General features: G+C 47.0%; 1 protein-coding gene across 4 annotated transcripts in view; it reads right to left on the reverse strand.

The window, feature by feature from the left end:
• Positions 1-25524, reverse strand: part of LOC142852594 (general transcription factor II-I repeat domain-containing protein 2-like) — a 33970-nt gene extending 8446 nt beyond the window's left edge. Inside the window, exons 1-12 of one of the 4 annotated variants that reach the window (XM_075977588.1) lie at positions 25117-25523; positions 20098-20198; positions 18628-18766; positions 17033-17134; positions 14976-15159; positions 14592-14620; positions 11110-11164; positions 10303-10346; positions 8395-8472; positions 4829-4905; positions 3357-3435; positions 126-203 (exon numbers count right to left, since the gene is read on the reverse strand). In XM_075977588.1, coding sequence (XP_075833703.1) covers positions 126-203; positions 3357-3435; positions 4829-4905; positions 8395-8472; positions 10303-10346; positions 11110-11164; positions 14592-14620; positions 14976-15159; positions 17033-17134; positions 18628-18766; positions 20098-20198; positions 25117-25471 — 1321 coding nt within the window. In that variant the 5' untranslated portion in view covers positions 25472-25523. Of the gene's footprint in view, positions 1-125; positions 204-3356; positions 3436-4828; positions 4906-8394; positions 8473-10302; positions 10347-11109; positions 11165-14591; positions 14621-14975; positions 15160-17032; positions 17135-18627; positions 18767-20097; positions 20199-25116 lie in introns of all 4 variants that reach the window. The other 3 variants (XM_075977598.1, XM_075977615.1, XM_075977605.1) reach the window with 3 other exon arrangements.
• Positions 25525-26662: the final 1138 nt, after the last annotated feature.

Genomic DNA, 26662 nt, shown 5'->3' on the forward strand with positions numbered 1-26662 from the left:
GAGGCCAGCCTGGTTTACAAAGCGAGTTCCAGAACAGCCAGAGCTGTTACACAGAGAATCCTGGTCTCAAAACCAGAAAAGAAAAGAAATACGACACAAATGATGAGAGTAAATGACTGTCCTACCTGGAACTGTCACCTGTACAATCCTAAGATCTTCAACGCCCGCTGCAGAGTTTACAGTGTTGGGCAGATTTGCGTTCCCTTAAGAGAGAAGAGTTAGGATGAACAGAGGACCAGCAAGTCTCTAAAAACTACCCGTTCTTGGACGAGAAGTACAGACTGGATGTTTTATACTCCAGAACAGTGAGCAGCAGGGTGGGGCAGTAGAGGGATGGCTGACCCCCGAAGGTCTCAGAGGGTGCTTCCAGGGGTTTAGCTGAGGGAAGTTCCACCCTGATGTTGGGGCTCCATGGGCTAGGGGCTCAGACTGAATCAAAAGGAGAAAGCGAGCTGAGCACCAGCATCCGTCTCTCTCTGCTTCCTGACTGTGGATGCCATGTGACCAGGTGCCTGAGGCTCTGGCTGTTGTGCCTTCTGTAGCATCAAAGACTGTATCCCCTCGAACTGTGAGTTACAAGACACGCTTCCGCCTTTAAATTGTTGATTTTCTTAGAAAGAATCTGTTTATTTATGTGTATGAGCATGCGTCTATGCTGGGATTTGTTTATTTATGTGTATGAGTGTGTGTCTATGCTAGCATCTGTTTATTTAAGTGTATGAGTGTGCATCTATGCTGGGATCTGTTTATGTGCATGAGCGTGTGTCTATGCTGAGATCTGTTTATGTGTATGAGCGTGTGTGTCTATGATCTATCCTGGGATCTATTTATGTGTATGAGCGTGTGTGTCTATGATCTATCCTGGGATCTGTTTATGTGCATGAGCGTGCGTCTATGATCTATGCTGGGATCTGTTTATGTGCATGAGTGTGCGTCTATGCTGGGATCTGTTTATGTGCATGAGCGTGCGTCTATGATCTATGCTGGGATCTGTTTATGTGCATGAGTGTGCGTCTATGCTGGGATCTGTTTATGTGCATGAGCGTGCGTCTATGATCTATGCTGGGATCTGTTTATGTGCATGAGTGTGCGTCTATGCTGGGATCTGTTTATGTGCATGAGCATGTGTCTATGCTGGGATCTGTTTATTTATGTGCATGAGCGTGAGTCTATGATCTATGCTGGGATCTGTTTATGTGTATGAGCGTGCATCTATGCTGGGATCTGTTTATGTGCGTGAGCATGTGTCTATGCTGGGATCTGTTTATGTGCGTGAGCGTGCATCTATGCTGGGATCTGTTTATGTGCGTGAGCATGTGTCTATGCTGGGATCTGTTTATGTGCGTGAGCGTGCATCTATGCTGGGATCTGTTTATGTGCGTGAGCATGTGTCTATGCTGGGATCTGTTTATGTGCGTGAGCGTGTGTCTATGATCTATGCTGGGATCTGTTTATGTGCGTGAGCATGTGTCTATGCTGGGATCTGTTTATGTGCATGAGTGTGCGTCTATGATCTATGCTGGGATCTGTTTATGTGCGTGAGCATGTGTCTATGCTGGGATCTGTTTATGTGCATGAGTGTGTGTCTATGCTGGGATCTGTTTATTTATGTGCATGAGCGTGCGTCTATGATCTATGCTGGGATCTGTTTATGTGTATGAGCGTGCATCTATGCTGGGATCTGTTTATTTATGTGTATGAGCGTGCGTCTATGCTGGGATCTGTTTATGTGCATGAGCGTGCGTCTATGCTGGAATTTGTGCAGGTGAATACAGTGGAGGTCAAAGAGGGCATCAGAGCCCTGAAGCTGGACTTAGAGGCAGTTGTGAGCCACTGGACATGGGTGCTGGGAACCAAACTCAGGTCCTCAGGAGTCAGCACACTCCTAACTGAGCCATCTCTGCAGTCCCTTTAGGCAGGCATTCTGTTGCAGCATTGCGACAGTGCTAGCATGCCAGGTGAGTGGCAGGGACTGGCACTGCACTGTGCAGCTTAACAGGATGACCAGGAGAGAGGGGCTTTATCTTCCTCTCACCTGACGCTCCCGCCACTCCACCTGCATTTACTTATTTTGTGCATCAAAATGAACAGCTTTAAAGATCTGAAAACACTACATCTGTGGAAATATACATGACCGCAGAAAAAGACACGACATTATTTAACTTGACTCCTGAATCGCCTTCCTTGGCAAACCGACATTTCGGGAGGGGAATTAACCTTTCTTCCTGTCTCCGCATAGCTGACTTGGAGGGAGTCAGCTTGCTTTCTCTGCATGTGCTGTTCTTAGGCTGGGAGAATATATTTTCTTCATTTTTAGAGGTACCCTGCGAAAACTGAGGCCCCACTGCTTAAGGCTTCCTTTGACTGAGAGAACGCTGTTCCTTTCCTGTGTTCCAGCTCCGCAATCAGAGCTGGTGTGGAAAGAGCCCCAGAAAAGCCACATGAGCAAGTTTCTCCAGCACCACAGCCCTGTCCAGGACGTTCTGAGCTAGTGCCAGGCTAGCCCCCTTCTGCTTGATGCCGCACATGGTGACATGTTCAGAAATGACTGATTCTTGAGGCTCACCCCTTAAGGAGACAGCTGCCATCACTGCATTTTTTATTCTTGTTGCAAAAGTCAAACTACCAGGGCCAAGGGCTCCAGCTGCTCTTGCTAGTTTTTCCCAAATGGAGGATGAGGACACCACACAGTGACCCCCACAAGCCAAGCCCACAAGCGTTAATTCTAACTATTAATCATTCATATCTGGGGGTCAGAGATGGCGCAGTGGGTAAAAGTACTTTTTCTGCAAGGCTGGTGACCCGAGTCCGGTCCCCAGAACCCACATAAAAGTGGAAGAAGAGAAGTAGCTCCACAGTTGTCCCCTGACCGCCATATGTACTGCGGCATGGGATCTGTCTCGGCTAATTTTCTGTTGTGATGAGATGCTGTTGCCAAGGTAACTTACAGAAGAAAGAGTTTATTGAGCTTATGGTTTCAGAGGGTTAGAGTCCATGACCATGACAGGGAGCGTGGCAGCAGACAGGCATGGTGCTGGAGCTGGAGCTCACATCTTGATCCACAAGCACGAGGCAGACAGAATTGGAATGGTGTGGACTTTTGAAACCTCAGAGCTCACCCCCAGGGCCACACCTCCACCACCAAGGCCACACCTCCTAAACCTTCCTAAACAGTTCCACCAACTGGGGACCAAGTATTCAAACACATGAGCCTCATTTAAACCACCACAGCACCCAACACACACAGGAATGTGAGCACACACTCTGGCTTCAGTCACCATCCTACACAAATCATTTCAGAAACAGCGAAAGCCACTCTGACCATGTGACAATCCCAAGTGCTTTTGGGGACTCACCTTCCATTTTCACATCGGCCTTAGGATCCTCATTTGTTTCTGAAGAGACCAGTGGAGTGGACTCTTGAAAAGAAAAGGTCTAAAATGACATTCATTATTAAGTAATCTCAGGTTCCAACAGTTTACTGTTCCCATCCCACCCCTCCCCCAAATCTCTCCTCAACCCTGGGGTTCTGTTTTGTTTTAAAGCAAGGACTCACTTTGCAGCCCAGCTGGCTTCATTCTAGAATTCATAAAAATATTTGCTTTATGTGTATGAGTGTTCACTTGCATGCTTCTATGTACATATGTGTGCAATTCAGGCAGAGGTCAGAAGATGTCAGGTCTCCTAGAACTGGAATCACAGCTGTAAGCAGTGGTGAGCGTGCTGGGAACTGAACCAGGTCCTCTGGGAGATCAGCATCTCTCCAGCCTCTAGCCTTGACATTTTTTTAAATTATGTTTTGTACATACTAAACACACAGTGAATTTTAATTTTGTCAGAGGTAATCATCAGGCACTGATGGTCAATCTCTGGACAGGGGACTTGGCTCGGTTAGTAGAGAGCTTGCCTGCTATGCACCAAGCCCTGTGTTCCATCGCTCGAAGTGCACAAGGATCAGAAGTTGAAGGTCTCCTTAGTGACACAAGGAAGTCTGTGGCTAGTCTAGGCTATATCAGACCTGGTCTCCACAAAAGTAAACATCATGAATTCATATGGGATTCCCCTATTAAGGATGAGGGGAGACAGAAACTCCCACAGATTACTAAACAATATCAAACTCTTCACATCCACGGACACAGAGTATTATCAAACAATACAGAGCTGCTCACATCCACAGACATTGTCCTCAACTTAGTACGACAGGATTTCACACCGTCACAGTGCTTCTTAATTTTGTGATGGATTACTTTGGGGTGGGGAGGGGCTGACTGAGAGATGACGCTGTTGTTGTTTTTTATTTTATTTTTGTTTGTTTTTGTGTTATCTATTTGTCTATCTATATTTATTTATTTGTTGGGGGCAGGGTTTCTCTGTAGAGCCCTGGTTATTCTGGAACTCACTTTGTAGACCACACTGGCCTAGAACTCACAGGGATCCCCCTCCCTAAAGGTTGTGTAGCACCCTCTTGCCCCCTACTGAGATGACAGCCAGAGATACACAGAGGAACCCTGTCTCGGGGAACAAAAACAGGAAAAGAAAGACCACATGTGGCTTTCGAACCCTCCTCCCAGACTCAGAGGTGGACAGGACTGATGCAGGGTTGAGGCCAGTGGTTACATGGTGAGCTCTAACCTGGGCTATCTAGAGCCTCAGTCAACACACAAAGGCCTGGTGCTGTAGTAAGGTCACAGGTGGCACTGGTTCCCACTTACAGACCGGGCACTGGAAGAGCACTCAGCCCTTACTGCTGCTTCCTAGGACAGGCGTGCCAGGAAGCCACTTTCTTTATTTCCCACATGGTTAGGGAGGAGATGCTTTGTTTGCTAACCTGCAGATGGCAACTCCATCCCTCTGACTTCACTGCTGGTGGAAGAACGCTCGTTTCCTGAAGGGAGAAGAAGAAACCTACAGTTCAGTGAGAAATGCAGCTCCTTCAGACATCGCTGGGCCGTGGAGACCGCAAAGACAGCTCAGCAGGTAAAGGCGCTTGCAGCCAAACCTGACAACCTGAGTTTGATTCCCGGGACCTGTGTTATGAAAGAGGGAGCTGACTCCTGAAAACTGACCTCTGATCTCCGCTCAAGCATGATGGCACTTCCCTCTTTTCCCCGCCAATAAATAGATAAAAATGTGATATAACATTTAGAACAGGGGGCTGGAGAGATGGCTCAGTGGTTAAGAGCATTGCCTGCTCTTCCAAAGGTCCTGAGTTCAATTCCCAGCAACCACATGGTGGCTCACAACCATCTGTAATGAGGTCTGGTGCCCTCTTTTGGCCTGCAGGCATAGACACAGACAGAACATTGTACACATAATAAATAAATATTAAAAAAAAATTAAAAAAAAACATTTAGAACAAAACACAGAAGTCGCTGAATGCAAGGGAAACATTTCAAAGACTGGGGTGCGCTCGGCAGGCAGAGGGTTTCCTAGTGTGCAGAAGTCCTGTGTCCACCCCAGCACCACAGGAAACTTGGAGTGGTGCCCACCTATAATCCCAGGACTCAGGAGGTAGAGACAGGAGGATCAGGAGTTCAATATCATCCTCTAGGATACAGTAAGTTTGGGGCCAACCTGGGCTACGTGAGACCCTATCTCAAACAAACAAAACAAAATACAATAAAAAGGAGGAGTTATAGAAGCCTGGGTGACCCCAAAACAATTACATCACTACCAAAATCCTATTTTTTTTCTATCTTAAAAATTATTTTGGGGGCTGGAGAGATGGCTCAGAGGTTAAGAGCACTGGCTGCTCTTCCAGAGGATCTGCGTTCAATTCCCAGCACCCACGTAGTGGCCTACAACCATCTATAATGAAGTCTGGTGCCCTCTTCTGGTTTGCAGGCAGAACACCGTACACACAAACGAATGAACACATCTTTAAAAAATGTATTTTTATGAGGGTTGGTGGTGGTGGTGCACTCCTTTAATCCCAGCACTCAGGAAGCAGAAGCAGGTGGATCTCTGTGAATTCGAGCCAGACTGGTCTACAGAGAGAGTTCCAGGTTGGCCAGGGTTATACACAGAGAAATCCTGTCTCAGAAAACCAATCATCATCATCATCATCATCATCTAAAGTATTTTACATTAATTTATCTATTATGTGTATGCGAACGTGTAGGAGTGCAAGCCATAGTGCATGCATGAAGGTCAGAGGTCAACTTGGAGGTTTGGTTCTCTGCTTGGAACACATGGGCACACGCAGGCTGGGCAGTAGGCACTTTACCCACGGATGCTCTATTTTTGTTGTTGCTGTTATGGAAAACTGTTTATTTTTGAAACTATCTTAATTTGGAAATAGAAAACATCTTAGGAGGAAGGCAGGAGAGGACGCAAGGCCTACAGGCAAATCTGCACGTCACGGGCTTCTCATGCCTCACCTGTTCACTAGTTTCCATATGAGGATGCACTCAGCCACCCACAACAGGGTTAGTTATAGGCGTGTGGACCAGTGTCACAAGGAAGCCAGTGAATCTCATTACAGAAAATCCTATTGCTGTGCCCACAGCAATCTTCTGGAATTATTTATTATACACCACGTTAAACCCCACTTAAAGTCTATGGGGCTTTGTCTGCAAGCTCATCTGTAGAGCAGAAAAGGGCATCAGATCCCATAGGACCACGGTTACAGACGACCGTGAACACAGTGCTCAGTGCCTTTAACTGCTGAGCATCTCCAGCCCCTGGAATTCTTTTCTGTGAGGTTTGGTGTATCCTTTAACCTTTACAAACTGCTACCTCGCTCAATGAATTGCATTATCTGATCACTCCACGATTGCACACAGGATTTTGAGAAGCTTTTCTTAAATTTTTGTTGTTGCTGCTTTGTTTTTCAAGACAGGATTTCTCTGTGTAGCCCTGGCTGTCCTGGGACCAGGCTGGCCTGGAACTCAGATCCACCTGCCTCTCCCTTCCAAGCACTAGGATTACAGGTGTGAGCCACCACTGTCCCTTTTCTTATTTTTTTAAAAATTATTTATGTATTGGGGTTTTGCCTGCATGTATGTCTATGTGAGGGTGTCAGCTCTCCTGAAGTGGAGTTACAGACAGTTGTGAGCTGTCACGTGGGGCCTGGGAATTAAACTCAGTTCCTCTGGAAGAGCAGCCAATGAGAATTCTTAGGCACTGGCTGGGCGGTGGTGGCGCACGCCTTTAATCCCAGCACTTGGGAGGCAGAGGCAGGCTGATCTCTGTGAGTTCGAGACCACCTTGGTCTATAAGAGCTAATTCCAGGACAGGCTCCAAAACCACAGAGAAACCCTGTTTCGAAAAACCAAAAAAAAAAAAAAAAAAGAATTCTTAGGCACTGAGTCACCTCTCAAGCCTGATTTTCTTCATTTTTGAGATAGGGTCTCATGTAGTATGGACTCAAACTTGCTATCTAGTCAGGGATAACCTTAAGGGGGGCTGGAGAGATGGCTTACTGGCTGCTCTTCCAGAGGATCTGAGTTCAATTCCCAGCACCCACATCATGGCTCACAACCATCTGTAATGAGATCTGGCGCCCTCTTCTGGCCTGCAGGTATACATGCAGTGTACTCGTACATAAAATATAAATAACTTAAAAAAAAATAACCTTGAACTTGTGATTGTCCTGCCTTCGCCTTCTGAGAGCTGGGATTATAGGTGTGCCCCACAAATGCTCCACTGGATCGAAGATAAATTCAATCCATCCAATAATTAAAAAGACAATTTTTGTTAGTATAGGTCAACACACATATATCTGTGTTCCTCTTTTTGTGGTGTGGTATATTCCCATGTATGTGGGCGTATGTGGTATATTCACACATGTGTGTGGGTGTGGGTGGTATATTTACACATGTGTGTGGTATATTCATATGTGGGTGGGTGTGGTCTATTTACATGTGTATTTGGGTGGGTGTGGTCTATTCACATCTGTACATGGATGTGTGTGGTATATTCACACGTGTGAGGGGTGTGGTATATTTATACACATGTGTGGGTGGGTGTGGTCTATTCACATCTGTACATGGATGTGTGTGGTATATTCACACATGTGTAGGTGTGTGTGTGTGTGTGTGTGGTATAGTCACATGCGTGTGAACACAGGTGAGCATGTGCACGCACAGAGGATGGAGGAGGATATCCGGTGTCCTGCTCTATCAATCTCTACCTTATCCCCTTGAGAAGGGGCTAGGTCAGTAAGCCTAGGGATCTTCCTGTCTCTGCTCCCCCCAGTGCTGATGTCATAAGCACCTGTGGCCACACCACGCTATTTGCATGGGTGCCGGGGATCTGAGCTCAGGTCCTCGTGTTGCATAGCAAGTGGTCTTGCCCACTAAGCCATCTTCCTGTCCCCTTTGTTCCTCTTTATGACCTCTCGGGTGAGTGGGGTCCACCATTTCGGTCGTGAAGAGCCCGGGACAGCATTACCTTGCACGTCACACTGGTAGTAGTTAGGATCCTCTGACTCTGTCTTCACTAAAACGGCTGCTGCCTTCGGTGAAGTTCCTGGGAGAACAAGAGGCCACAGTGAGGGCTCAGGTAACCACACCAACTAATGAAACACCTGGTTTGGTGGGAATGCTGGCACAAGCCTGCCATCCCAGCTCTCTGGAGGTAGAGGCAGAGGCAGGAGAATCAGAAGTTTAAGATCCTCTTTGGAAGCAGGGTACTATGGCACACACCTCTAATTCCAGCATTCCAGAGGCTGAGGCAGGCCGATCTCTATGAGTCCAAGGCCAGGCTCATCTCAATGACAAGTTCCAGGCCAGCAAGGGTCTGGTCCTAAGGACTTAGTCTTAAAAATAGAATCCTCTTTGGCTAAGAGTAAATTGAAGGTCAGTCTGAAGGGGCATGCCTCCCTGACCTGAAGACTTCCCAGTAGACTCCACCTGCAAAGGCCCCACCATCTCCTTGTGCATCCGTGGGGAACCTTGTGAGAACATGCAGGACCAAACTCTAGAAACAGATCCGGAAAAAGGAGAAACAAAGCCAAGAGGAAGAAATGAGCCAGTGTCACACCAGAAGAGGGCACCGGATCCCAGGGACCCAATGTTATAGAACATTGTGACTCATCATGTGGGTGCTGGGAACTGAACTCAGGACCTCTGGAAGAGCAGCTGGCGCTCATAACTGAGCCATCCCTCTAGTCCCATAACCCCATATTTTAAGCTTGTACTATATAGCAAGACTTTGTCTCAGAAAAAATTCCAAATCTGACGAAATCCAAAACTGAAGATGCTTTTGGAGCCAAACTTTATTTATTTTATTTAATTCTTTTCTACTGGATTTATTTTATTTTCAGTTCCTCTGGAACTGGAGTTATATATGGGTGTGAGCCACTATTTGGGTATTGGGAACCAAATCCAGGTTCCCTGAAGAACAGGAAGTGTTTCTAACGGCTGAGCCAGCTCTCCTGACCTTCACTCATGTACTTTTCAATGAGTGTAGTGTGTGCATGTGTATGCGTGTGCCATGCAGTGTGGTGTGTGCATGTGTGTGCGTGTGCCATGCAGTGTGGTGTGTGCATGTGTGTGCGTGTGCCGTGGAGTGTGGTGTGTGCATGTGTATGCGTGTGCCGTGCAGTGTGGTGTGTGCATGTGTATGCATGTGCCGTGGAGTGTGGTGTGTGCATGTGTGTGCGTGTGCCGTGGAGTGTGGTGTGTGCATGTGTGTGCGTGTGCCGTGGAGTGTGGCGTGTGGCAGAGGACAGCCTGTGGGTGCTGGCTCTCTTACAGGATGTACATCCGGGGCTTGAACTCAGGTCAACAGGCAAGTGCTGCTGAGCCATCTTAATGGTCGGGATTAAACATTTCAGATAAGTAGCACGTCCCTAGGCCTCTATAAATATGGTCCAAGTTATGATTAATTACTTATTCTTTTTTTTATTTTTTCAAGATAGGGTTTCTCTGTGAATTGCCCTGACTGCTCTGGAACTCACTCTTGTAGACCAGGCTGGCCTTGAACTCACAGAGATCTGACTGCCTCTGCTTCCAAGGGCTGGGATTAAAGGCATGTGCTATCACTACTGGGCTTACTTAGTTATTTTTTTTAAGGTTTATATATATATTACGTATACAGTGTTCTGCCTGCACATATCCCTGCAGGCCAGAAGATGCAGATCTCATTCTAGATGGTTGTAAGCCACCATGTGGGTGCCAGGAATTGAACACCTGCCCTCTGGAAGAGCAGTTAGTGATCTTAACTGCCGAGCCATTTCTCCAGCCCCCTTAGCTATTCTTATAAAAGACGTAAGTCATTTTTATAAAAGTAAATAAAAAGTAGCCAGTCAAGTGGTAACCTGCTAACATTAGGTGGTCAGAGCATCAGTGTACCTACCAGAATCTTCCATGGGTTCAGTTTTCACACTGATGGGGCCACAGCTGTAAGGAGAAGGGAATCCAGGTCAAGAAAATCAGTGGAGCTGGTGACATACACCTTTAATTCTAGCACTCGGGAGGCAGAGGCAGGGGGATCTCTGTGAGTTCCAGATCAGCCTGGTCTAGAGAATGAGTTCCAGGAGAGCCAGAGTTACATAGTGAAACCCTGTTTCTTGTGTCACACACACACACACACGTGGTATACATACCTACATGAACACATAAAAAAACAAACATTCTTACTTTTTTCGGGGGGGGGGTTGAGACACGGCCTCACACAGGCTGTCCTCAAACTCACTATGAAGCCAAGAGTCTTGACCCCTTGATCGCCTTGCTTCCCTTCTCTATGCTGAAATCACAAGGCTTTGTCACTATTTCTGGTTCATTATTCATTCTATGCCTTTATTATTTATTTATTTTGTTTTTTCAAGGCAGGGTTTCTCAGTGTAGTCTTGGCTGTCCTGGAACTCAATCTATAGACCAGGCTGGCCTTGAACTTCCAGATCCATCTGCCTCTGCCTCCCAAGTGCTGAGTTTAAAGACATGAGCCACCACCGCCTGGTTCATCCTATGTCTCTATTTTACTTTTTAAAATTTATTTATTATTTTATGTTTTGCTTACAGGTATGTCCATATGAGGGAGTCAGAGCCCCTAGAATGAAGTTACAGACAGCTCTGCGCTCCCATGTGGGTACTGAGAATTGAACCCATTCTATGCCTTTACTAATTACTGTTTTATTTATTTATTATTGTTGTTGGCTTTTACCTGTCATTTGGGGGTAGTGCCAGCCTCTCGGCATCTGTCGGCATCCCAAGACTACCTGTGCAGGAACAAGGTACACATTAGTCTCTCAGCACTGTGGGACAGGACCCACATTCAAGGACAAATCGTTTGAAAGCCAAGAGAACAGACCTCTCAGCTCAAGGCCATCACAGAACACCAGTGGGGAGGAAGCTGGTCAAAACAGCCCTGATTGTTAGAGCAGCTGGTGGGGTTCGCTGGAGTGAGCAGGCAGTGCCAGGAGTGTGGGTGACACCCTCAGCCTGGCCACTTGCCAGCTAGGTCTCCTGAGTGAGTCAGTACACGGGCTGTCTACTTCTTCATGGGCACAGTGAGGCTTAGCGAGAAGTCGGGCCCTCCACAGCCAGTGGTTCCCAATCCCCAGGTTCCCAGCCCAGACTGAGGGGACTCTGGGAAAAACCAATGTCCTGGACATGAAGAGGCTTTCGATGTCACCACTATCCCCTTAGCAATACACTGATAACTTTTGGGTTTCATCATTGAATTTATTTTTCAAGATAGGTAGCTCAGGCTGGCTTGAAATACCCTGGGTACTAAGGATAACCCTGAACTCCGGATCCTCCTTCTTCCACCCCCAAAGCACTAACTAGGCTTTCTTCTCTCCTTCTTGCTTTTAAAATGTCTTTCCTCATTTGTATTGGAACTTTTTATTTTCCTAATTTATTGATTTTAAGTTTTATTTTTGGTGCTGAGGATTGACCCACAGCAGGGCCGAGTACGTGCTAGGCAAGTGCCGTACCTCTGAGTTCCGTCACCTCGGCTCTCTTTTGGTTTGTAACAAAGGCTCATCATGTAGCTTGAGCTGGCCTGGAACTCATTCCAAGGCCCAGGCAGGCCTCAGACCTGTTCTTCTCCAGCACTAAGATGGCAGTCCTTGGTCATCATGCTGGTCAGTCTAACCCTTGCCACTCGTCCATGGTATTGGGTGTTCTAAGTGGGCTGGACTGGAGTAATGCATTGTACAGAAGGGAGCTGGCATCCAGGGACTTCGGAGTCCTCACATGGAGTTCCAGTGCTGACATCCACATGGGCTGAGGAACCACAGCCAGTGTCACCGTGGAAACACTACATGTCAGTTGCTATGTGCGACTGTTGTTCGCTAAGAAAATATGAATGAGCCGGGCGATGGTGGCGCACGCCTTTAATCCCAGCACTCGGGAGGCAGAGGCAGGCGGATCTCTGTGAGTTCGAAACCAGCCTGGTCTACAGAGCTAGTTCCAGGACAGGCTCCAAAGCCACAGAGAAACCCTGTCTCGAAAAACCAAAAAAAAAAAAGAAAGAAAATATGAATGATTCTGGGGTGATAGTCATATGGTCTCCTGTCATGCAACCACAACACTAAGGTTCTTCTTTGGATTTTCAGTTTTATTTATTCATTTCTGCTTTTTTATGTGTATTTGCCAGTGCCTGCATGCATGTATATCACAGGCATGCCTGATGCCCTTGGAAGCTAGAAGCGGGCATGGATTCTATAGAGCTAGCGTAATAGGCACTGTAAGCCACTGTGTGGTGCTGAGAACTGTGCTCTGGCCTTCTGCAAGAGTTATTAACCACTGGAGCATCTCTCTAGTCCTTTCTTTGAGACAAGGTTTTGCTATGTAGCCAAGGCTGGTCTTGAACTCACAACTCTCCTGACTCAGTCTCTCAAATGCTGGGATGACAGTGTGTACTACCATACTGGACACCAACTCCCTGCTCTAACGGGAGCCAGAGGACCACAAGGCCCTCACAGAGACCCCACAGAGAGGTGGACTAGAAGGGGACCACAGTTAGGTACATAGCAACGGGAGGACCACAGTTCCCAACCCTGTAACTCCTTCCTCCACCTGTGCATCCTCCATCATGACATCCCCTTTAGACATCATAGTTTGTAAACCACTAGGGGCACAGAGCTCCAGTTACATTTCAAAAATCATAATTTAAGAAAATAACGTGGATGGATTTCTTCATTTCTTTCTTTTTTTAGACAGGGTCTTACTATGTAGCTTTAGCTGGTTAAGGATTCACTAGGTGGACCAGCATGGCTTTGAACTCAGAGATAGCCCTGCCTCTGACTTCCAAGTGCTGGGATAAAGACACTTGATATTATTCCCAGCCATAGATGGGTGGATTTTTAAATGCCTTGGCAGAGGTATTTGGCATGTGTGTGTTTGTGTGTGGGTACATTCATTGCTGTGAATCAAGGGGACGGGGACATCTGGGTTCCCACATGTCTGAGGGTACTCCGCCACACAGCTTTGTTATCTCATAGGAACCAACCTGATGAGTCATTGCTTGTTGATTTCTTAAACTTTTGTCTCTTTTTTTTGTCAAAAAGAGGCAGGCTCTTTTTGGCCTCAAACCCAGAGATATATGCCTGCTTCTGCCTCCTGAGTGATGGAACCAAAGGGGTGTATTACCACCGCTCGACTGAGGCAGGGTATTGCTATGCAGTCTAAGTTGAACTTGAACTTGCTACATAGTTCAGGCTGGCCTTACCTCCTGAACCTCTTGCCTCAGCCTCCCCAGTGATGAGACTACAACAGTGGTCCACCACCCCGACGAGCCCCTGCTTATCGTAAGAGCTGTATCACTGTGAAGGTTTCCAATCAAGCTGTTCCAGCCCCATCCCAACCCCACGGATGATGCTAACATTCTAAGAGCACCACTGTTTGCCTGGCTCTTTGCTAAACAGATCATTACTTCTCCTAGACCTGAGTTTCAGAGACAAAGGAATGAATCCTTGATCCTCAAACCCATCAACCCCTGGCCCATGCAGAGCTGGTACTCAGACCAGCAGCTGACTCCCTACGTTCCCACACTCCTCTGGAAGACCAGGTGGGTGTCACTACAGAATTTCCCTAGTCTAGGCTGTGATGAACCCCGGCTGTTGTTTCTTCCTGTGCTGGTCTGGCTCTTGAGAGTTAGAGGTTCTCTCTTTCTACTTTATAGTGTTGATGAGAGAACCCAGGGTCTGATGCATGTTACACAGGCACCCCTACTGAGCCATACCCCAAACCCCTCACTGGGGATTCTAGGCAGGGGCTTTAAAAACTGAGCCGTACTCCCAGTCCTCTCTGGAGGATTCTAGGCAGGGGCTCTACCAATGAGCCCATACCCTGAGCCCCTCACTAGAGGATACTGGATCAGATTTTTCCCACTGAGCTATGCCTCTAGAACCTCACTAATGGATCTAGGCAGGTGCTCTACCACTTAGCCAAGCTACCAGCGCATTGGGGGATTCTAGGCAGGTGCTTTACTATTGAACCACACACTCAGACCCTCACTGGGCAATCCCATAGGTAATAAATAGATCTACTATCAAGCTGCCACTACCCCCAAGCACAGGTTGCCTCCTCGATGTGGTAAAATGAAGGAGAATATCAAAACATGCATTATCCTCATCATAGTAGCGGATGGGTTCAGTGGTTCTGGGCAGTCACCGAGGATCAGAACCCGCTACTCACCCAGCTGGCTCCCTGCACCTCGGAAAGGTCTGCAAGAAAACCAACACCATTACCCAACATGAACACAAGCAGACCAGTCACACACAGTGAACAACCCACTTTGTGGCAATTCTGGGCCTAGAAACCAGGACCTGGTACATGCCAGATGAGAACTCTAGGACTCAGCTATGGCTTCAGACCACGATAATCTTGTTTATTTATTGATTTTTGAGACGGGTTTCAGTATACATCCCAGGCTGTCCTTGAACTCACTGTAACCCAGGCTTGCCTCAGTGACTCTCCTGCCTCAGTCTTCCGGTACTGCAATTGCAGGCCTGTGCCTCCATACTTGATTCGAGCCAGCTTGCCTTTGAGCAAACCGTTAGAGGACATGGAGCAGATTACCTGTTTATGACGAATGAAATCCCTGCTTTGTTCTCCAGAATCCACCTCAGGGTTTCAGGACTGTAACTGTCGGGGTGCTGAAAGGCCAGGCCTTCCGGAAGGCCCTGCACCAGCACAGCTGTCTTGTCCTGAAGCATCTGCTCATAGGGAACAGGGACGGTAGCTGTCGTCCCCAGAGCTTTACCTAGAGCAGGAGCGAGAGATGGCGGATGATAGCTGCAGACGTTCACCCAGGCAATTAGACGCTGGAATACGTAGCTTGAACATGCATTAAAAGCACAAAGTGTGCTCTCCTTCCACTTCCTGAGTGTGGCTGCAGTGTGATCAGTAAGCTCCCTGCTTCTGTTGTCCCTTCCCTGGCTGTTGCCATGGCTTCCCTGCCATGATGGACTCTACCCCTCTTGGTTTTTTTTTTTTGTTTTTTGTTTTGTTTTGTTTTTGAGACAGGGTTTCTCTGTAGTTTTTTGGTTCCTGTCCTGGAACTAGCTCTTGTAGACCAGGCTGGTCTCGAACTCACAGAGATCCGCCTGCCTCTGCCTCCCGAGTGCTGGGATTAAAGGCGTGCCCGGCTTCTACCCCTCTTGTGATGGCTGACTTGCTTGTCGACTTGAATGCATTAGGAATCAACTAAAACCCAAGAAGCTGGGCACAGCCATGAAGGATTTTCTTGATTGGATCATTTGAGGCGAGGTGACTTACCCTAAAACTGAGCCACACCTTCAGGTGGCAGTCTGCATTAAAAGGACATGGAAGGAGGGAGCTTTTGCATTTTGCCTGCTTGCCCTCAGTCTCGCTGGCAAAGTAATCTATCCTTCTGCTGTGGCACTCCTTTGCTGATATTAGAACCTGATCCTTCGGGATTCCAACACAGCCTGAAGACTAGCTAAGACATCCAGCCCTGTGGACTGGACAACTGCCAGGTTCTTGATCTTTCTGTCAGGAGACAGTCATTGTTGGATTAACTGGACCACAGCCTGTAAGTCATGTGAATAATTCGTATATATATATATATATATATACACACACACACACATATATATGTACATATATATGTATAAATATATACACACATATCCACATAGATGTGTTATATATCCATTCATTATATATATATACACACATACATTATATATATAACCACACACATAGAGATCTATACGTACATATCCAGCACACACACACATACATGCAAATGTATGTCAAATAGACTGTTTCCTCTCCAACTTGCTTTTTGTTCCCCCCTTAGTTTTTTGAGACAGGGTTTCTCTGTGTCACAGCCTTGGCTGTCCTCAACTCACTCTATGGACCAGGCTGGCCTTGAACTCAGAAATCCTCCTGCCTCTGCCTCCTGAGTGTGCTGGGATTAAAGACATGCTCCTGGTTAGTTCTTTTACTTGAGTTTTTGAGAAAGGTAGCCCATGGTAGCCTGAACCCAGGTTGATATTCACCTTGCAGTGATCCTCCTGCCTCGAGGTCCTGAGTGCTGGAATCACATCTAGCTCTCCTGTGACGTTTCCTATTTGAATGTCCATCATTTACTTTCTCCACATCTGTACATTACCCTGCCCTTTCTGCCGCACACTGGGTGATTTACAGGTATGTTCTGTTTTTATTCTTTGTGATGCTGATGACGGACTAGAGCCCCAGTGAGGGGCTGGAGGTGTGGCTCAGTGGTACAGCACCTGCCTGGCAGGCATGCGACTCTAGATTTCCCCCACAACATTGCAAAGTAAATATATAAATTAATGAGTAAATGAGTTCATAGACTCCTTAGTCATCAAGTCGATTCAATTACACAACTCCTCCATGACTATTTAGAGCACTCATGAGACCGAGAGAGGGTTCAGGGGTAAAAGAGCTTCCTGTGCAAACATGGTGACCTGAGTTCAATCAATCTCCTGAACCCACAATAGATGAATACCAGCTTCCTGCAAGTTGCTCTATGGCCTCCAGGGGTACTGTATGGCACATGTGCATTTCACTCACTCTCTCTCTCACACACACAAGTGTGTGCTGGGGATGTACGGAGGCGGTTCCCATGCTCCATCAGGACTTACGGTAACAAAGGCTGAAATGGTCCTCCACTGCTTTCCGGAGCAGCTGGGCTTCTCCATTTTCGGGACACAGTGGTTTCTCTTCAGTCAGCCCTTCCCCTTGGCCTGCAAACACAGGATGAGCACAGGTCAGAGTAAGCACTCTGTCTGGCCCTTTTTTTTTTTTTTTGATTTTTCGAGACAGGGTTTCTCCGTAGCTTTTTGGTTCCTGTCCTGGAACTAGCTCTTGTAGACCAGGCTGGCCTCGAACTCACAGAGATCCACCTGTCTCTGCCTCCCGAGTGCTGGGATTAAAGGCGTGCGCCACCACTGCCCGGCTGTCTGGCTCTTTTATCTGTATTTTTGGTACTGAGGGAAAAGGAGGGAAAAGAGGAAAAAAAATCATAAAATGACCCTCTTACGTAAAGAAATAAAGAGGGATCTTTTTTTTGTTGGTTTTGGTTTTTGTTTTTCAAAGGATCGAAGCCAGAGCTTCACACATTCTAGACAACCACTCTACTCACTGAGCTCTTTCTCCTAGTCCCTAGAGCAATTTTTCCAAAAAGATTTATTTATTTATTTATTTATTATGTATACAGTTTTCTGTCTACATATATGTCTGCAGGCCAGAAGAGGGTACCAGATATCATTATTGATGGCTGTGACCCACCATATGGGTCCTGGGAGTTGAACTCAGGACCTCTGGAAAAGCAGCCAGTGCTCTTAACTGCTGAGCCATGTCTCCAGTTCAAATAGAGTAATTTTTTTTTTTTAGCCTTTCTTTACTTTTTATTCCATGGCTGGCTGTGTAGCTGGCCCCTGAAGTCCTTTCTCCTTTTCTCGTTCCTTGATCTCTTCATCCCAGATTTCTTCCATTTATTCTCTCTGCCTTCCAGCACCACCCATCCTTTCTCCTGCCTGGCTATTGGCTATTCAGCTCGTTATTAGACCAATCAGGTGTTTTAGGCAGGAAAGTAACACAGCTCACAGACTTAAACAAATACATCATAAAAGAATGCAACACACCTTTGCATCATTAAACAAATGTTCCACAGCAGAAATGAATGCACATCTTTAACTTATATTCTACAACACCAAACAAAGAAACAAAAAACCCAATAAATGCAATACATCATGTTAACAGAATGCTGAGCAAAAATGCTATCATCAGTGTGGTATATGTTTTAATCTTGGGAGGCAGAGGCAGGAGGATCTCTGTGAGTTCAAGACCAGCCTGGTCTAGATGGCAAGTCTTAAGTCAGCTAGGGCTACATAATGAGACCCTGCCTCAACTTTTTTTTAATAAAATGAAATATGAGTATGTGATACTTGATTCGCCTAATCAAAAACTGTATCAAAGTTATACTTCTTTTTTTAATCTATTGCTTTTTCTTTGTTTTTATTGTTTGTCTAACAATAAAAGCAGTATAGTTTCATGTCATAAAATTTTGAGAATCCAAAAAAAACAAAAATGAAATATGAGGCTACAGTATACAGTTCAATGGTGAAGTATTTGCCTAGCATGTGTGAAGACCTAAATTCAGTCTCCAAGGTAAAAACCAAGCAAACAAACGAACAAACAGCACCAGGGGAGACATGATACGGTGCTGGCCACCTACAATGCTGTGCGAAGTCTTTCTGGAAATCCTGTCTGGCGTTGACAAAGGCACAGCCTCGATCTGTCCCCACCACGTACACCTCTGCCTCATACACGGCGATGCAGGCCACCTCAGCCTTGGACTTGGCCAGCTCTTTACACTGCAACAGAAACGCAGAACAATGGTGGCTTCTACAAATGCAGGACTGGAGTTGGTTAGGTGGGCTACTAAAGGGAAGAAGGAAAAATCAAGTACAAGAGAGATGGCACACACCCATGATCCCAGCACAGAGGAGACAGAAAGATCAAAGTCTCCCTGGCATAGCAAGTTCAAGGTCAGCCTGGGCTGGATGAGAATCTGTCTCAAAAAACAAAGCAAAGAAGGGGCAAGTATGAAGAGACTTTCTCCCAGACGCCCAAACTGCTCACTCTTTCTCTTTCCATATTCTACTTTTCACTTTATTATGAGTAGTGGTAGTAGTTTGTGTGTGTGTGTGTGTGTGTGTGTGTGTGTGTGCGTGCATCAGCGTGCCCACATCACAGTACTCGTGTGAAGGTCAGAGAACAGCCTGCTCGGGTCAGTTCTCTCCTTCTGCTCTGCGGGTCCTGAGAACTGAGTTCAGACAGTCAGCGTTGTGTCGGGCTCCTTTGCCTGTTGAGCTATCCCACTGGCCCTACTTTACGGTTATTATATTTACCTACAGAAACACATACACACAGGATGGAAGACCTGTGAGGGGGCCTGCTCTGCCCTCATGCCTTGCACCCCGTGTCTAGAAGAAGCCTGGATTGTGAGGGCCCATCATGAGTGCTTGTTTTTCAAATGCAGGAATGGATCCGTTTCCATTCCATTATTTTTGGGGCAGATATTTCTTTTTTTTTTCTTTTTTCTTTTTCGAGACAGGGTTTCTCTGTGGCTTTGGAGCCTGTCCTGGAACTAGCTCTTGTAGACCAGGCTGGTCTCAAACTCACAGAGATCCGCCTACCTCTGCCTCCCGAGTGCTGGGATTAAAGGCGTGCGCCACCATCGCCCGGCTGGGGCAGATATTTCCAGTTTTCTTTTCTTAGGGGGTAAAGAGGATGGTCTCATGTGTCCCAGACTGGCCTTGAACTCACTGTTAGGCTAGCAAGATGGCCCGGTGGATAGCTTTACAACCTGGGTTCGATCCCCAGGGCCCACAAGATGGAAGGAGAGTACCAGCTTCCCAAAAGCCATCCTTGGGGTGCATTCTATGGCCTGAACATGCGCACACAAATCACATACACTAGTAAAAAGATCAAAACAACCCTGACCCATGCCCTTGCTGCCCTTGAACTCCTGACCCTTCTTTCTCTACCTCCCAAAGTGCTAGGATTTACGGATGTGTACCGCCACTCCTGGAATGAAGGATACCCTCATACAGACAAGACAGGGTACATAAGGAGTGACCCCAAAGTGTGTCACCAGCCTTCAGCAATGGTCTGAGAAATTGGCAGAACCAGAGCATCTCACCATGGACTCCAGAGCAGACATGAGAAATGTCACCACCATCCTGCTGTCTGAAGACTCATCTCCAGTGGGCACGGTGGGCACTGCCACCTGGGCCATTGCTCCTGCAAAAGAGAAACAAGGATGCAAGTGGTGTCAGTGTCCTTGTGATCACATGACTACAGCTCTGTGAGTTCATGAATTGAAGGGCCATTATGGCTTAAAGTTTTGATCCCCAAGCTGGTGCAGGATGGAGATGCCAGTAACTCTGGGAGGTGAGGCATCCTGAGGACATGAGGGTACCCTTGTAGGACACCCAGACTCTACCTAACCTGAAGCTCCCACAGCATGGAGGAATGTGTGGTTGAGATGGGTCCCATCATGACCTACGAGGAAGTTCTTTTTTTTTTAAATATTTATTTATTTTGTATACAATATTCTGTCTGTGTATATGTCTGCAGGCCAGAAGAGGGCACCATACCTCATTACAGATGGTTGTGAGCCACCATGTAGTTGCTGGGAATTGAACTCAGGACCTTTGGAAGAGCAGGCATTGCTCTTAACCACTAAGCCATCTCTCCAGCCCCTACGAGGAAGTTCTTGAGAGAAGAGTGCTCCAGTTATTTTTTTAAAGGGTCTCATAAAATATCCCCTAGCTGGCTTGGAACTCATCTATAGACCACGGAAGCAGGCCTCAAAGTCATAAAGATCTTCCTGTTGCTGCCTTTAGTGTTGGGATTAAAGGAATGTGCCACCACGCCTGTTTCTATTTATTTTATTTTGAAGAAGGGTCTTATGCAGGCCACCCTGCTGACACTGAACTATGTGGCCTACGATGACTTCCTGACTGACCCTCCGGCCTCTATTTTCCAAGTGCTAAGAATACAGACACATCCCATTATGCTTGGCTTAAAACACTGGCCTATAACAAAGAAGGAAATGACAGGAAGAGAGGTGGGGGCTGATCCTAAGGGATTAGCAGCTGTCACCAATTCTGCACTAACAGTGATGAACAATCAACAGTGTCCTACTAATTATGCTTTATTTGTATCCTGTATAAACAACACAAGAGGCAGGGAATCTTTCTTAAAACTGCTTTTATTATCTTTACTTATTGTGTGTGTAGGCATGTACACCAAAGCACACACATGGAAGTCAGTGGACAACTTTTTCTGAGGTTTTGGTTTTATTTCTCTCTCTCCCTCCAGACAAGGTTTCACACAGCTCAGACTGGCCTTGAACTTACTACCACTTGGCTGAATTGGCCTTGAATTCCTGAGCCTTCTGTCTCCACCTCCCAAGTGTTCAGATGACAGGCAGTTGTCACCACATTGGGCTCCCAGTTTTCTTTAAAAAATGTTTCTGCTTATACATAGGCAAATGTGAGCATGGGGTGCCTCCAGGGGCCAGAAGAGGTCTCAGATCCCCGGAGCTGGCATTAGAGGTGGCTGTGAGCCACCAGACATGGGTGCTGGGAACAAACTCAGATCCCCTGCAAGAGCAGCAAGTGCTGTAATCACTGAGCACCTCCCTGGCCCCATAACCACCATTATTAGCCCTTCTGAGAAAAGGGTACATTATGCAGGAGCCCAAGCTAACCCAAACTCATGATCCTCCTGCTTCAGCTTGCTGAGGCTGAGGGTTGCAGACATGGACCACCAAACGCAGTGGAACTAAACACTTCAAGCCATCAACAAGCCCCAAAGAATATAATCTCTAATAGGTCTTAATAGTAAAAGCTCAGAGTCAGATATAGGGAGAAATGCTGAGAGATCGGAGAGATGAAGAGGCAAAACCATAGTCACCTTACCTACTCAACTTCCCAGCCAAAAAGAGACTGAGTTCCTGTTTCCTCTGGCCTCATCACCTCCTCTCTCTGCCCAGCCATATCACTTCCTGTCTGTCTGTACAGACCTCTATGATTAGCTAGTGGTTAGCTCTGCCCTCTGATCTTCAAGCAAGCTTTATTTGTACAAACAAGATATCACCACAAAGTTTGATCCAGCAATTCTATTCTTTAGTAAACTCCCACAAGAATCCAAAAATAAATACCCATACCCAGCACACAAAAATAAACACAGTGGTGTCATCCACCACAGACAAAACGTGCTTATTTATTCTCCTACCTTTAAAAGATAATTTAGTTATATGTGCATATGTGTGTGTGTGCACACTCACGTGCATGCACTGAGGTGCCTGTGGAGGCCAGAAAAGAACTTTAAATCCCTTGGATCTGAGTTACAGAGGGTTGTGAACTCCCTGCTATGGGTTCTCAGAATTCTACTTTGGTCCTCTGCAAAGACAGCAAGCACTCCTAACTGCTGAGCCATCTCTCCAGCACCTCCACTTATTGTTATAAACAAATAGGTCTTATTTACTAGGTTCTCAGAAAATGTTAACTGTATAAAACTTACAGCGAGAAATGACTATATTTGAAAAACAGCTCCATGGATCAAAGGAGAAGACAGGACTGTAAGAAGCAGAGTCCTAGAACATAAAGAGGGCTGCAGAGTCAGAGCCTGGAACTTGTGGGGTCAAATTCTTAATTACTGATTTATGCTCCATGTTGCCCACTGGCAGATATCCTCACTCTTCAAAGGACAATGAGCTGCTATTCTGGACTGAGACCAACATTTCTAAATTAAAAGTCTTTTTTAAAAAAATATTTATTTATTTATTTATTATGTATATTCTGTCTATATGCCTGCAGGCCAGAAGAGGGCACCAGACCCCATTACAGATGGTTGTGAGCCACCATGAGGTTGCTGGGAATTGAACTCAGGACCTTTGGAAGAGCAGGCAATGCTCTTAACCTCTGAGCTACTTCTCCAGCCCCCTAAATTAGAAGTCTTGATCACAGCACATCTGGATTGTTGACTACAACCAGGGAGTCTCTGTCTTACCTACATGGCAGGTGATATTGATAGTGCACGGACAAAAGGCTGGCAACCAATGCACACTGTGCATCTTGGGGACATAACTGAGGACTTCAGAGTCTTGGGACAGATAGTCATGGGCATCTTTCCTAAAACATTCAGACAGCAACACTGCCTCTCTTATGCTTTTCTCTCAAAATGAAGCCAACTCCAAAGGATCCTCAAGAGGCAGAGGCAAGTGAATCTCTGTGAGTTTGAGGCCAGCCTGGTCTACAGAGTGAGTTCCAGGTCAGGCTCCAAAGCTACACAGAGAAACCCTTTCTCAACAAAACAAAACAAAACAAAAGATGTTCTTTTGGGCTGTACTATTTAATAAAGAGCCAGCAAGGTCTATGAGTCCTCAACACTTTCTCCAAATTTCACTTGTAGTAAAACATCTCTCAGAAAACCGTCTTTCAAAATTTCTCGCCTTATGATAATTTCAGAACAAATGGCCCTTACTGGCAGCACCTGCTGAAGAGCCCAACTGCCCAGAGGAGCCGGGACATCTGTGGAGGGGCATGCTTGGAAGAGCTCTTTCATTAAAAGTGTGTGTGTAAAAGTGTTTTCCCCACATTTATGTATACCATGTGCATGCCTGGTGATGGAGGAGGTCAGAGAGGATATTGGATGCCCTGGAACTGGAGTTACAGGTAGTGGCGGTTTTGAGTTGCCAGATGGGGGCTGGGAATTGAACCCTAGTCTTTGTTTTGTTTTGTTTTTTGAGACAGGGTTTCTCTGTAGCTTTGGTGCCTGTCCCGGAACTAGCTCTTGTTGACCAGGCTGGCCTCGAACTCCTAGAGATCCGCCTGCCTCTGCCTCCCGAGTGCTGGGATTAAAGGCGTGTACCACCACCACCTGGCCTGAACCCTAGTCTTTTGCAATAGCAGTACAAGCTCTTAACTCCTGAGCCATCTCTTCAGCCTCCTCTCTTCCATTTATTTATTTATTATGTATACAATAGTCTGTCTGTATGCCTGCAGGCCAGAAGACCTCATTACCAGACCCCATTACAGATGGTTGTGAGCCACCATGTGGTTGCTGGGAATTGATTGAACTCAGGACCTTTGGAAGAGCAGGCAGTGCTCTTAGCTGCCGAGCCATCTGTCCAGCACCCTATTTATTTACTTTTAAAGGAGTACCTGGTTATGTACTTTTATCCTGTAACTCTCTGAAATCCTCCTGCCTCAGCATCTCCAGTGCTGGGCTGACTGACACGTATCAGTTACCCTATTAGCCTTAAGTTATGTTTTTCATTTTATTCTATGTTTTTATTTTACTTTGGGCGGGAGTTCTTTTTCTGACTTGCGTTATTAATATTTTAAGGGGTGAATTTTCCCGTATCTCAATAAAGCTGTTATAATTTATTTAGAGACAAGGTCTCACTGTGTAACCTCAGCAGGCTTGGAACTTGCTATATAGACCAGGCTGTCCTTGAACTCAGACCACCTGAAGACAGGTACCACACTGCTAGTTCAGTTCTGGTTCTTTAGGCTGAGTACACGCTAGAATAATGTTTTGGAAACAATAGTTTAAATACATTTCTGAATGTAAATTTCACTTAAAAATTTTTTTGGTTGTTGTACTAAGTGTTATCGTCATAGGCCACCTTGTACTCTCAACCAGATCGGACACAAGCCACATTCTGGAGCCTGTGTCCTTTCCTCTGCTTTTCTGGAGCACAGACGTCCCTGGCTGCTAAGAGCCCAGACCCGCCCCCCAAATCCTGGGGCCAACTGGAAAGGCGCGACATCAAGGGCGGAGCCAGAGCACCGTTACTAGGCAACCGCGATGGCCCCGCCTCTCCTTTTAACCAATCAAGTGCTTCCACAGCCAGCGCAGGCACGTCGGGTACCACGTGACCTCCTTTCCCGCCTCCACGCTCCCGTCGCAGCCAATCAAAACAGAGATTCTGGTGTGCGCCTGGCGTGCGCCGGCCCGATCGCCCAGCGGCGCATCTCCCCCGCCCCACCCCCACTCCGCAGGGCCTGCTCGCGGTTAGGTAAACGGGGTTCGGAGCTGGCCTCTGGGCCCCTGAGTGTTCCGCCACGCGCCCCGAGACACGTCTCTTCCCCGGGGGAACTTCCAGAAGCGGAAGTCGTGAGGGAAGCGGCAGCGGAATACGCACCTGAGGGCCCTGCCGTGCGGGCCGCGCCGGGGCTCTGAAGCCTGGGCTGCGCGTGCGCAGCGGCCCCGGTCAGGCGGCGGGAGCGCGCACGGAGAGGGAGGTTGAGCCGGCGGTGCCTTCTCCCCAGCGGCCTCTTTACTCTTCTTTTTTCCTTTTTTATTAGGTTTTTTTTTGTCCTTTTTTCCTTTCTTTTTTTACCCTTATGTTTGCTTTCCAGAAGGTCGGCTTTCCGCGAGTGTCCGAAGCACCCCCAGGGGGGACGGCCACTTCCGGTGCGCTGCGGCGCGGCTTCCGCGAGGCCACCAGCTGGAGTGCGTGGCGCGGATGTGTCCCCGCGCCGCCTCCTAATGTGCATGGCCTTCCTTGATCCACGTATATCTTTAAATTTGGCTTTGAGTGCTCTCGCGTGCTTGTGGCGGCCAGAAGCTGCCTTTAAAAATTTGTGGCTAGTGCCTGGAATATGTTGATGTGTGGGTCTCCTGTCGCTAGATCCTGTGGTCATCGCTTTGGCTGCAAATCCCTTGCTCTCCGGACTTGTCAAAATCAAGTCACTCACCCTTGCAATATGTGGCCTTCCAGGACAGCGATCAGTGGTGGTTTTTGCTCCCACAGCCCTCTTTCCCCCCTCTCTCGGTACTTCAACATTCCTACTTTCTGTCTCGAGTCTGCGGTTTACCCCCAGTCCCTGACTCATCTTACCTAGTTTAAGGATTGCTAAACACCGGTTACATAGTTTGTGTTGATTTGTTGTTGCTTTTCAAGGCACGGTTTCTCTGTGTAGCCTTGGCTGTCCTAGAACTTGCTCTGTAGAGCAGGCCGGCCTGGAACTCAAAGAGATCTGCCTGCCTCTGCCCTTAAGTGCTGGGATTAAAGACCTGTGCCACCACCGCCCAGTCTAGACCATACCTCTGAACTGGAGATCTATGTAAACAACTGTCTGTTTTGAAATCTCTGCTTGGAAGATGATCAGCCTGTGGGATGACATGGCCCACCCTCTCCCCATCTCCAGCAGTCCTCCCTATTTCTGTCACGGGTTTCAACCCATGGTGCTTGACCCCATTGGCTTTCTGGGCGTAGGAGCAAGTGCCGGGGGACCTGTTTCATTTCCTGATAGTCAGGAAGCAGAAGAAGGGAATGAGAGAAAGGAAAGGGAGGGAGGGAGAGAAGGAGGAAGTAGAGAGAGAGGAAATGAGAAAGGAGAGAAGAGAACAGAGGGGAAAGAGGGAGGAGGAGACAGAAAATACAGGCTGACTTTGGGGCTGGAGAGATGGCTCCAAGGTTAAAAGTACCAACTGGTCTTCCGAGGGATCCGGGTTCAATTCCCAGCGCTCACATGGCAGCTCACAACTGTCTGTAGCTCCAGTTCCAGGGACCTGACACCCTCACAGGCATACATGTAGGCAAAACACTAATGTTCATAAGATAAAAATAAAAATAGTCATCAGCTGGGGATCAGGTTTTCAGTACATGAACTTTCGGGGAGGATACTTTACCCCAGACCACAATAGCTGCTTAATTTTTTCCTGTTTTTTTTTTTTAAAGATTT

Source organism: Microtus pennsylvanicus, chromosome 1, assembly GCF_037038515.1.
Source record: "Microtus pennsylvanicus isolate mMicPen1 chromosome 1, mMicPen1.hap1, whole genome shotgun sequence".
NCBI lineage: Eukaryota > Metazoa > Chordata > Mammalia > Rodentia > Cricetidae > Microtus > Microtus pennsylvanicus.